We start from the raw sequence: 12116 nt of genomic DNA on the forward strand, positions 1-12116 counted from the left end.
ATTTTGTCCGCTTTCCGCCTAGACGACATAAGTCCGTTGGAATGTTACTTTCCCATAGATGAAGTCGTGACGTGGATTTGTGTGGTCCGCTCTCTGTATGTCTTGTAATTAACACGTCACACTGCACAAATAGTGACAAAACGTCAATCTCGTTGTCCAGTGCACACAGACCTTACCCAAGACAGCTGTACCAATTCGCGGAGGCATCAGCGCATTTCTTCTCCATCATTTTTGGTCATTCTACTGTTGTGCCTGTTCTGTGTTGTACGCCTTCTTTTTATTGTAATCTGGCGATTTTCAGTTAACCCAACTCTCTTCAGAATTCAAGATGAACTCCATACCGTTGCAGTATGAAAGTTTGAAAGCAGTTCTACTTTACATGGATGCTAACATTCGGTAAACATGACTTTGATCAATATTTTCACTACATTAATTTTGATTTCAGATTCAAAATATCTCAACGACTACCCACAATACGCATTACGGAAAAAGTTGTGCCACTCAGAGTTCGAAGTTTGAAATTTGACGAGTATAGGACCACTGTCAATGACACCATATATCAATTGGGCATCTATCGGGAGTTCAATTCGGGTGAAACAATTACACAACAGATTCAGATCTCCAATAAAGAGGGTGGAGTTCGACATGACCTGGATAGGCATGGATTTCAAATTTCACCTGGCAACACTGTGCTTACTCCAGGAGACGTTTCATTTGGAGGTTATAATAAGCGTGAAATTCGACACGATACAATTCGAGATGAGCGATTATATCGGGAGAAGTTGAAAGGTTATGAGAAGGCCTTGTTTTTAAAGACCAATTCCGAAACTACTGAGAGTGACCCAATTGGCACTATTGAAGAATATCGTCTTGGCCAATATGTGAGAGAAGGACTACGTATGCCGCTTGGTACATTGAATTATTATATTGATTATCTCTACACTGCGCTTTTCCCGTTCGAATGCCGTCGTTTCAATCTAAAACCACCGTATGTCTGCTATATTCAACTGACAGTCCAAACAGGAAACAAGAAACAAATCGAGCAGTTTCCTTATAAAATGAAACTTTATGAGGCAATCAAGCTCTTGAACAATTTTTTGTTCGGAGAAAGACGTTCATTAATCCTAGCTGAAAGGTTTCGCATGCCCCTCCTAAGTATCATTCTGAGATTGCCGGTTCAGTTCAAAGTCAAAACTAGAAATCTACAAAACGTGTTTGGTTTGACATTCCACAACGATGCTATACTCTCAATGATTGACCCTTCTTCTCTTTCATTGGATTCGGTGGACATCTATGTAACAGATGGAAAAGATTTTCAATTTCCCATCGTATCTTGTGCGAAAAAGTTGATAATTAGTTACATAGGACCCGCAGAAAATTTTTCGGATGTTCTCAGAGAATGTCCTAACCAGCAAGTTTATCTACCATATAACTATAGGAGGTACGGAGTCGAGCAACTGTGGAATATTGTTCTGAGTTGGTTCGAAAAACCTGTTGGGTCCTGTTTTTCACAGGAAATCACGAAGGAAGAGACAGTGAAAGATTTATTCAATTTAATCAAAACCCGTGTAGAAAAAACAAAGAGAACGAAAAGGTATGTCTAGAGCATAAGAATTATCATGAGGAATCAATTTTCAGATGCATCTCAACAATAACTAAAGATTCCACGAGACTGGAGGTGTTTTACGTACCAATCAAAAACTTTGAAGGTCAAAAATTTGTGTACGCTAAATGGGTTCTCAAGATCCGAATCGTTCGATTGTGAATTAGAAGGCATGACTTTCTACATACCTATAATTGTTTTTATGTCACATATTGTGGTTTCTCTCAATAAATGAATTTGTTTGGAGATTGTATTTACTCGGTGGGCGGGGACTTTGGCAAGCTTTCATCGGCTGACCTGGAACGCTTGTGATGTGGCAGGAATGTACGAGAGAGTGTCTGGAGATCGGAGAAGATAGAGAATGATTTCGCTGAATCATGGGGCGCTGTTTGGACTGTTAGGAATTAGGGATGAGTGAGAGAGTGCCTGGATTGGCGAGACATCAGCGGGAGATCTGGAAGAATACAGTTAGGATCGCAAAGTGCGGATGACAAATTTGAAAATTTTTCTTCAAAATCTTCAAAACCTCTGAAATTATGTTGAAAAATTTAATACGCATCTTTTCCCCATTTTTTGGCTAATTCGGACCATTTTACAATGGGTTCTAACTATTCAGCCTAGCATATTATTTTGGACATCTGGAGCTGAAGCACGGTGTTCAAGATGCGCAGAAGCATTCTAACATTATATTTTGTTTCTATGAACGTTGTTTAACATTTTTAATTCAAAAAATCATAGGATCCAGTTCACGATCAGGAAAAATCGATACTCGAAAATATCAAGTGATCACTTTAAACAAAAAACTTATGTAAGTTTTACAGGCTATTTAGCTATTTCTGAAAAAGCGTTTTTACAAAATGGTCAGCTGAGATGCAGATGAATGTATTGAGGTAAACTCATCCATGACCGCTACTGTATGTAAATCAACCAATAAGCAGAATCAATTCTATTTGTTTATTCAGAAAATTATTTATATAATATTTCAAAAATCAAAACCGCAAAACAAAAGACATAACAGATAAACCAAGCGCTTTCTCATTCTAAAATCGAACGGTTCGTATCTTGAGAATCCATTTCGAATTGCCCATATGTTCCACCTGTTTTTCATTTTGCATATTTTTGGTTGGAATGTAAAACACTTCCAGTCTTCTACGATCCGTTGTTTTAATAGAAACACATCTGAAAGAAACTTTTTAGTTTTAGGAAAAATGAATGATTGAGTGTCACCTTTTGGTTCTCTTTGTATTATCTATACGGGTTTTAATCAATCTGAAGAGTTCTTTCGCAGTTTTTTCGTCATTGATACTATATGAGTAACACGTTTGAATAGACCGATTCTCAAGACAGTACTGAACATTACCAAACATCTGCTCAACTGTGATTGTGAACCAAATACTTCTAACCACAACTTGTTGGTTTGAACAGTTTCTGATTGCAGTTCTTTCGTCAACATCGGTGCCAAAACCAAAGATAATCAACGTTTTTGCACTAGAGACGATAGGGTGTTGTACGTCATTTGGATTCATTACATAGATTGAGATCAGATCGAGTGGAAAAAACGACGAATCGAGAATCGAAGGGAGAATATCGAATCTATCATTTTGGAAAAAATCTCTCAGTTGTCTCGTTCCAACTTTGAACCCAATTGGCAGTCTCAAAATTATACTTGAAATAGGCAAGTGAAATCTTTCAGCTAGGATTAGTGAACGTCTTCCTCCGAATAAAAGCGTGTTCAGAGACTTCATAGCTTCATAGAGTTTTATTTTATAAGGAAACCGCTGGACTTGTTTGCTTTTTCCTGTTTGGATTGTCAATTGGATATAGCAGACATACGGTGGTTTAAGATTGAAACGGCGACATTCAAACGGAAGAAGCTCAGTGTAGAGATTATCGATACGATACTTTAACGTATCAAGCGGCATTTGTAATCCATGTCTCGGGAATAAATCAACACGATTCCCTTCCAAATTTCCATCATGTTCAGTTGTTGTAATCCCATCCGTGTCCGAGTTAGTTCTTAGTAGCAAAGCCTTCTCATAGATTTTCAACTCATCTCGATAGTATCGTTCAACTCCAATTGTATCGTATTGCAATGCATGACTGTTCATATCTCGAAATGAAACGTCACCAGGAGTCACCACATAATGGCCAGGTGAAATTCGAAAACCGTATTGATCTAGATCGCTATTAATTCCTCCATAATCGTTCTCCCTCTTGATTTGCTCTAATATGTTCTCACCCAATTTGAACTCCCGATAGATACCCAATTGATATACAGTATCATTGACAGTGGTGCTATACTCGTCAAGTCTTAAACTTCGAACTCTGAGTGGCACCAGTTTTTCCGTTATGCGTATTGTGGGTAGTTGTTGGGATATTTTGAATCTGAAATCAAAATTAATGTGGTAAAAAGATCTATAATAGTTATGTTTACCGTATGTTAGCATCCATATGAATCAGTACTGCCTTCAAACTTTCATATTGCAGCGGTATGGATTTCATCTTGATGACAGTGAAATACAAATAAAAAGAAGAAGATTGATCTGCAAAATATCGATTCTTAGAAAACGAGAACAGGCAGGGGAGGCTATTAGATTGGTCTTTTTCCCCAGTAATAAAAAGGTTCTACGCGAGAGAAGAGGTCAGAAAAGAAGTTCGCTGGGAATGTATGTGCATAGAGTGACGTCACAAAGTGTGAGCAGTGGACTTTGATGAGAGAGAAGACAAATGTGGAGGCGGAGAAGAGAGCAGAAAGGATTTTTCTAGTAGTCTATCTGAGCGTAGGATAATTGCACAACATATGAGCCACTGATAAGATTTCACAGATGCTTAAAAACCTAATTTTCAGTATAAATCAACCAAAATCAAGATTGATCGAACAGAAAACGTTGTCACCAGGCTTTTTGAAACCGGAAATCGGAAATACCGATTTTTCCGACTTTTTCGAAAAATACATAGTCGGAAAATCTGAATTTTTGAGGTACTGTAAAAAAGCAAAATATTTAATTGAGTGTTTTGGCTATCAGAATAGCGGCCTTGATAATTAATGTGTTTTCGAAAAAAAATTGGATATCGGATTTTCCGATAAGTTTTTTTTCCGAACAAGCCTGGTTGTCACTGAAAAGAAAAAGAAAAGAAAGAAGAAAGTAAGCAGAAATGCAATTCTTGAGATTAGCACTCATGAGCATCATTCTTTTTACGTTGTGGAGTATTCTTGAGCTATTCATTGGTAAATACTCCCACGGTTCATCATTGTGCCATCATCATACACACACAAAGACTACCATCTGTTCTCACTGTTCTTGGCCATCTATTCACGGTCAAACGTCGATATTATCTCACAGTGCTAATCTTCATTCGACCATCGCTAATCTCCTATTTCTCCGTTACTCCCTCGCAGTGCCCCCCGTTTGGTTCACGTTCTCCAGTCTCCACCAATCGATATATTCTGCCGAACCGTAGTATCCGTCTTCTTGGGACTGCTCTCAACCATCAAGATGAACAACATACCGTTGCAATATGAAAGTTTAAAAGCAGTTCTCCAATATATCGATGCCAATGTTAGGTGAGTTAACTTTTCTTCTGTTTCCACATTTTTTTAAATTTCAGATTCAAAATATCCCAAAGACTTCCATCAATCCGCATAACGGAAAAGATCGTACCACTCAGAGTTCACAGTCTACATCTTGACAAATACTCCACCACCGTCAATGGTACCGTATATCGTTTGGGTATCTATAGGGAATACAATTTGGGTGAAACAGTTCCGAAGTCAGTTCAGAACTATAACGATTACGGCGGATATAATTTTGACCTGGATGAGTACGGTTTTACAATCACATCCACGCAATTCGAGTTGGCACCGGCAGATATTTTAATTGGGGAACCAAATAATTTAGTTCCAGCTCGGTCTGATACAATTCATCAAGAACGAGATCGTCAGCGAGAATTGAGACTTGCTGAAAAGGCTTTGCTTGTTCGGACAACTCATGAAAAGGTGGAACTGTCAATTTTCGAGCAGGCCGATTTCTATATGAAATATTACATGAAAATTCCCATTGAAACATTAAAATATGATGTCGAAAATGCTCGCTTTGCACTTTTATCATTTGAATGTCGCCGTTTCAATCTAAAACTACCGTACACCTGTTATCTTCAACTGACCGCCCAAAACGGAGAAGAAAAGAGGATTCAACGTTTTCCGTACAGTATGAAACTATACGAAGCAACGAAACATTTGAACGACGTTTTGTTTAAAGGAAGACGGTGGCCAATCCTCGTCGAGAAGTTTCAGTTTCCTATTCAAGTAATATTCTAAGAGTGCCAGCCGGGTTCAAAGTTAGTACGAAGCAACTCAAAAACTCGGTACACTCGTCCAACCGATATGATGTCATCGCTTCTTTGTTAGACCCCTCACACTTCCCATTGGATGTTGTACAGATCGAGACGCGGGACGAAGATGATTTTCAGTTCTCGTTAATCAGAAATGCGAAGAAATTAATTATCTGCAGTCCTAGCCCAGAAATCGATATCCTACCAAGTCTCAAAGCTCTTCTCAACAAGGAAGTGGTTTTGTTTTACACAGGAAGTGAGATCACTGCTGAAGAATATTTCGGTTTTGTTCAAGAATGGCTGATTGGTGATAAGCCCATAGGAACAAGTTTTTCATTTGGGATCGAAAAAGAAGAACCAGCGAAAGAGCTTCTCCAAATTATCGAAAGTCGAGTAGAGAATGTAAAGATAACTGAAAGGTTTGATAATCAAATAAAAAAGATAGGATGAATCAGTCTTATTTTCAGATTTGTCTCAATTTGCATAAATAATGATTCGAGACTAGAAGTGCTCTATATTCCAATCAAAGATTCTCGAAACGCGAAAGAGGAAGGATTGATGTACAATCGAAAATGGTTTCTCGAGATTCGGATCGTCCAACATTAGATGTTTATTCGAAACGCAATTATCGAACTTTCAGATATCACTAACCAATATTAAGATTTCGCAATTTAATTTTTGTTCAGCTGATTCTGTGAATGTTCATTTCACACCATTTTTTTCATTATTTCAATTGGATAAACATATTTCTCGTAATGCTGTGACTGACGCTTCAACTGATGCTTAAGTTTGCAAATCTTGAACTGGTTCGGTTTAGAATCATCCGTCTGTGTTATTCTACTTACAGTTGTTTTCCAGATGCTACCCAGAGTTGCAATGGAATTCCGTCTTTCGGTAATAATTGTTATGAGAAAATCATTCAAATAGAAAACAAGATTAGAGAAAAAAACAACTTAACAGAAAATGAATAACGGGAGTATTCTCACAATTTTTCGAAGCATAAATCAATATTCGGTTGATGTAGAAAAATATCAAATAGTTTTTGTCATTTATAATCGTACAATCCGTATTTTGAGAACCCATTTGCAATCGTACATGAATTCCTTTTGCTCTCGACTGCGTGGATTTTTGATAGGCACATAGAACACTTCGAGTTTTGTGTTGTTTCCTGTGATGACAGAGATACATCTGAAAAAATATAGATTGATGTTTTCTCACTGTTTTCACGGGAATAATCTGCTCAGGTAACGAAATTCGAAGACTCGAAAAGAGGACTGAAGTGACCTTTTTTATTTCAGATTATGATATTTTAGAATTGAAGAGTTCGAGGAATTTCAGCGTATGCGTTAATAATAAAAGTTTTAGAATTGCCTGAAGTATCATAATCTGAAATTAAAAATATATGACGTCAGTTCTCCTTTAAAGTATTATAACTCCAATATTTGTCTGAAAAAATATTCTAATCAATCAAACCTTTTAGTCCTCTTTGTGTTCTCCAAACGGCTTTTGATAATCTTGAGAAGCCCTTTTGCTGTATCTTCTTGTTTGATTCCAAATGAGTAACAAGTTCCGACAGGCTTGTCGACATTTAGCCAGTTTTCGATCAATCCAAAATATGATTGAATTGGAACATCTCTATATGTATCCGCCAGAACAACCTCTTTATTAGAAAGAGTTGTGAGAATCGGTAGAATATCGAATTGTGAGTCCGAGTTGTGAACAATCAATTTCTTCGCATCTCTGACTATCGACAACTCAAAATCTTCTCTTCCTCTATTGGAAATCCGCAGTTTAAGAACATTCAACGGGAAACAAGAGGCGTCTAGCATCAAATTGACACCTTCGCTCCAGTCATTCAAATCATACCCATTTTCAACTTCTTTGGTTTTCACTCTAAACCCGACAGGGAGTCTCAAAACGGCTCCAAATCTCGGCAACTGGACACTTTGAGCTTGAATCGCTGGGCGTCTTCCTCCAAAGAACAATGTATTCAATCGTTTCATCGCTTCGTAAAGCTTCATGTTGTATGCATATCTTTCGATTAGTTTCGTTTTCTTGGAACAGGTAATAGTCAGCTGAATGTAGCAAGTATATGGTGGTTTCCGATCGAAACGACGACATTCAAAAGGAAGAATTTTGGCACGAGCATCGTCGGCGAAATCTTCCAATATATCCATTGGCATTTCCATCGCATGTTTCAGACGGAGTTCGTTAACACGACTCCATTCGTTACTAGTATCAGGCTCTTCCCTTCCTGTTGTTTCTTGGCCAGTACGGAGATATATGGCCTTCTCATAGCACTTCAACTCTTCTCTATAGATTAATTCATGAGCATCATCGTCGAATTGGAATGCCACTAATCCCGGACGATTTGGATGCCGGAAGGAGATGTCTCCAGAATCCAAAGGAGAATCACTTGACGAGATCTGAAATCCGTATTTATCCAGATCATGTAAAATGCCAATAGAATCATTGGTCATCTTATTAATCCTTGGAACTTTCACGCCTGGTTCGTAGTCTCGATAGATTCCCAAATCATAAAATGTATTATCAACTTCCGTAGAAACGCCGTCTAGTTTCAATTTCCGAATTCTGAGTGGCACGAGTTTTTCAGTTGAGCGGATTGCAGGTAGTCGGCGCGAAATTTGGAACCTACAAAATGTTTAAATTTTGAAAAAAAAGAAGAACGGGAACTTACCGAACGTTGGCATCCATATGAATCAGGACTGCTTTCAAACTTTCATATTGCAACGGTATGGAATTCATTTTGATGGTTGATACTGAGTTCGGCAGAATATATCGATTGGTGGAAAACGTGGAAACACTGAAAGGAAATGAGTATGATAGAGAGAAATAAAAAGGGATTAACGATGGTCGAATTTCAGAAATTTTCGACGAAAAAAGGATATTTACATCGAAAAGCATGCATTTTGCGGTCCGATTAGAACTAGAAATAACCAAATTAGTACTACTAATTTGGTAGCATCGCACAGTTCCCGGTTTTGAATTTCTCAATTTTTGCTACGCGCAGCTATTCTCAGTTAAAACATATTTTAAAGCAATATTTCGCGAAGAATTTAGAAAAATAATTCTGCCGTAGTTCAATTTCTCGAAAAAAGCAAAAAATATCAAAAGGTTTCGATGAAAAACGAAAGAAACAAGCGAGAAAATGGGAAAAACTTATTTTTAAAACTCCAGCGAGGCCGCAGTGTCTGCGTCTCTTCTCTCTAATGCGTGTCAATGGAGCGTGGTTGCCTCATTTCTCTAAAATTGAATTTTGGCGCGTCCCCGTTTTTTCGCTTATTTCTGCTTTTTTCGCCGAATTCTGTTGATATTTTGTTCTTTTTTCAAGAAATTGAACTACGGCAGAATTATTTTTCTAAATTTTTCCCGAAAAAAATGCGTTAAAAAACTATTTCGAAGGAAAATAGCTGCGCGTAGCAAAAATTGAGAAAATTTCGAAGAATTATAAACAAGAAGTGACGAGCGATTGACAAAACTACATAGTGCATGATTTCCGATGTAAATTTCTTTTTATTTCCGTCGAAAACTATGACCTATCGATCGAAATCTATCTTGCTTAGTAAAAAGATTATGAAACAAGTTAAAAAATGCGTTAAATATTTTGTTTTAAGAGAATTTAGCTAAACCTCTAATTACTTTCTCATTTTAAGCTGCACGGTTTCCAAAGCTCCAAAAAAGAAATGCAAGAAAGTTTTTGAATTACTCCCAGTAAACAAAAATTAAAGTAATAAAGTTGTACACCTACAATTCTCTCAGAAATTTTGTTTTATGAGAGTAAATCAAAAATTTTCTTTCATTTCTTTTTTGGAGACTGGGAGAGCGTGCGGTGCTAATCTTCATTCAACCATCGCTAATCCCTTTTTATTTCTCTCTAACATACTCATTTCCTTGCAGTGTCCCCTCGTTTTCCACCAATCGATATATTCTGCCGATTCCAGTATCCGTCTTCTTAGAACTGTTCTCAACCATCAAAATGAATTCCATACCGTTGCAATATGAAAGTTTGAAATCAGTTCTGATTCATATGGATGCCAACGTTCGGTAAGCTCCCGTTCATCTTTTTTTTCAAAATTTAAACATTTTGTAGGTTCCAAATTTCGCGCCGACTACCTGCAATCCGCTCAACTGAAAAACTCGTGCCACTCAGAATTCGCAAATTGAAGCTAGACGGCGTTTCTACGGAAGTTGATAATACATTTTATGATTTGGGAATCTATCGAGACTACGAACCAGGCGTGAAAGTTCCAAGGAATGTTAAGATGTACAATGACTCTACTGGATTTTATCATGATCTGGATGAATACGGATTTGAGATTTATTCGGCGGATTCTGTTTTGGATTCTGGAGATATCTCCTTCCAACATCCAAATGGTCCGCCATTCCAAATTGGCACGGACGACCTTACTGAAAAAAACTATACAGAAGAATTGAAGTGCTATGAGAAGGCCATATATATCCGTACTGGCCAGCTACCAACAGGAAAGGCTTTAGAAGAACCGGATTCTAGTGCCGCATGGGGCCATATAAACGAAGTCCGTCTGAAACATGCGATGGAAATGGATATGAATATTCTAGAAGTTTTCACCGACGACGCTCGCTCCAATCTTGCTCCTTTTGAATTTCGTCGTTTCGATCGGAAACCACCATATACTTGCTACATTCAGCTGACTATTATCCGTAACAAGAAAACGAAACAAATCCAAAGATATGCATACAACATGAAGCTTCATCAAGCGATGAAACGATTGAATACATTGCTTTTTGGAGGAAGACGCCCAGCAATTCAAGCTCAAAGTGTCCAGTTGCCGAGATTTGGCGCCGTTTTGAGACTCCCTGTCGGGTTCAGAGTGAAAACGAAACAACTTGAAAATGGATATTCTTTGAATGACTGGAGCGAAGGTGTCAATGTAATGCTAGACGCCTCTTGTTTCCCGTTGAATGTTCTTAAACTGCCGATTTCCAATAGAGAAAGAGACGATTTTGAGTTGCCGATTGTCAGAGATTCGAAGGAATTGATTGTTTACAACTCGGACTCACAATTCGATATTCTACCGATTCTCACAACTCTTTCTAATAAAGAGGTTGTTCTGGCGGAAACACTTAGAGATGTTCCAATTCAATCATATTTTGGATTAATCGAAAACTGGCTAAATGCTGACAAGCCTGTCGGAACTTGTTATTCATTTGGAATCAAGGAAGAAGATACAGCAAAAGAGCTTCTCAAAGTTATCAAAAGCCGTTTGGAGAACACAAAGAGGACTAAAAGGTTTGATTGATTAGAAAAATAGTATAGACAAATATTGGAGTTATAATACTTTAAAGGAGAACTGACGTCATATATTTTTAATTTCAGATTATGATACTTCAGGCAATTCTAATACGTTTAGTATTGACGCATACGCTGAAATTGCACGAACTCTTCAATTCCCGTTCTCCTGACTCAAAAGGAGCTTTCGTAGAAGAGTTTTTCCATGCTGCCTTATAGTTTTTTCAACGCGATTTTGTGTTTTTTGCAATTTATCTTACAAAAAACGAAAAAAAATTGGAAAAATTTTTCCCGAGAGGACTACACGGCCGCGCCTCTAGTTTCTTAGAATTGTTTGAAATATTTATCATGTCTGAAATAAAAAATGTAACTTCAGTCCTCCTTTGAAGTCTTCGATTTTTATTACCTGAGCAGATTACTCCCGAGAAAACAGTGAGAAAACAGCAATCTATATTTTTTCAGATGCATCTCCGTCGTAACTGGAAATAATACAAAACTCGAAGTGTTCTATGTCCCTATCAAAAATCCACGCAGTCGAGAGCAAAAGGATTTCATGTACGATTGCAAATGGGTTCTCAAAATACGGATTGTACGATTATAAATGACAGAAACTATTTGATATTTTTCTACATCAATCGAATATTGATTCATGTTTCAAAAATTGTGAGAATACTCCCCGTTATTCATTTTCTGTTAAATTGTTTTCTAATCTTTTTGCTGCTTGAATGATTTTTTCATTACCAATTGAAGTGTTTATTTGAATTAGGTTGAGAGATTTTAGAACTGGTTTTGTGAAGTGCGAAGCGTAAGGCAGCGTACAAGCGCTCCGTCGCACAGGGGTTCGCGCGGTGCCCAATTCAAATTTAATGTTGATTTTTCGTATCTTTCAAT

General features: G+C 37.6%; 5 protein-coding genes across 5 annotated transcripts; 3 read left to right on the forward strand and 2 right to left on the reverse strand.

Moving 5' to 3' along the window:
- Nucleotides 1-328: 328 nt before the first annotated feature.
- On the forward strand, nucleotides 329-1765 carry GCK72_007484 (uncharacterized protein; the record flags this gene model as incomplete). The annotated part of the gene is made up of 4 exons (XM_053726242.1): nucleotides 329-396; nucleotides 446-1135; nucleotides 1439-1594; nucleotides 1639-1765. The coding sequence occupies 4 exons, from the start codon at nucleotides 329-331 to the stop codon at nucleotides 1763-1765; spliced, it is 1041 nt and encodes a 346-aa protein (XP_053590436.1).
- Nucleotides 1766-2643: 878 nt separating this feature from the next.
- On the reverse strand, nucleotides 2644-4105 carry GCK72_007485 (uncharacterized protein; the record flags this gene model as incomplete). Its single annotated transcript, XM_003100106.2, has 3 exons — nucleotides 2644-2782; nucleotides 2831-3988; nucleotides 4038-4105. 3 exons carry the CDS (start codon nucleotides 4103-4105, stop codon nucleotides 2644-2646), a joined length of 1365 nt encoding a protein of 454 aa, XP_003100154.2.
- A 995-nt stretch (nucleotides 4106-5100) lies between these two features.
- GCK72_007486 (uncharacterized protein) lies at nucleotides 5101-6541 on the forward strand (the record flags this gene model as incomplete). The annotated part of the gene is made up of 4 exons (XM_053726243.1): nucleotides 5101-5168; nucleotides 5213-5909; nucleotides 6044-6354; nucleotides 6403-6541. The coding sequence occupies 4 exons, from the start codon at nucleotides 5101-5103 to the stop codon at nucleotides 6539-6541; spliced, it is 1215 nt and encodes a 404-aa protein (XP_053590437.1).
- Nucleotides 6542-6984: 443 nt separating this feature from the next.
- GCK72_007487 (uncharacterized protein) lies at nucleotides 6985-8701 on the reverse strand (the record flags this gene model as incomplete). The annotated part of the gene is made up of 3 exons (XM_003100091.2): nucleotides 6985-7123; nucleotides 7409-8587; nucleotides 8634-8701. 3 exons carry the CDS (start codon nucleotides 8699-8701, stop codon nucleotides 6985-6987), a joined length of 1386 nt encoding a protein of 461 aa, XP_003100139.2.
- Nucleotides 8702-9932: 1231 nt separating this feature from the next.
- GCK72_007488 (uncharacterized protein) lies at nucleotides 9933-11826 on the forward strand (the record flags this gene model as incomplete). The annotated part of the gene is made up of 3 exons (XM_053726244.1): nucleotides 9933-10000; nucleotides 10047-11225; nucleotides 11688-11826. The coding sequence occupies 3 exons, from the start codon at nucleotides 9933-9935 to the stop codon at nucleotides 11824-11826; spliced, it is 1386 nt and encodes a 461-aa protein (XP_053590438.1).
- Nucleotides 11827-12116: the final 290 nt, after the last annotated feature.

Source organism: Caenorhabditis remanei, chromosome II (genome assembly GCF_010183535.1).
Source record: "Caenorhabditis remanei strain PX506 chromosome II, whole genome shotgun sequence".
Classification (NCBI taxonomy): domain Eukaryota; kingdom Metazoa; phylum Nematoda; class Chromadorea; order Rhabditida; family Rhabditidae; genus Caenorhabditis; species Caenorhabditis remanei.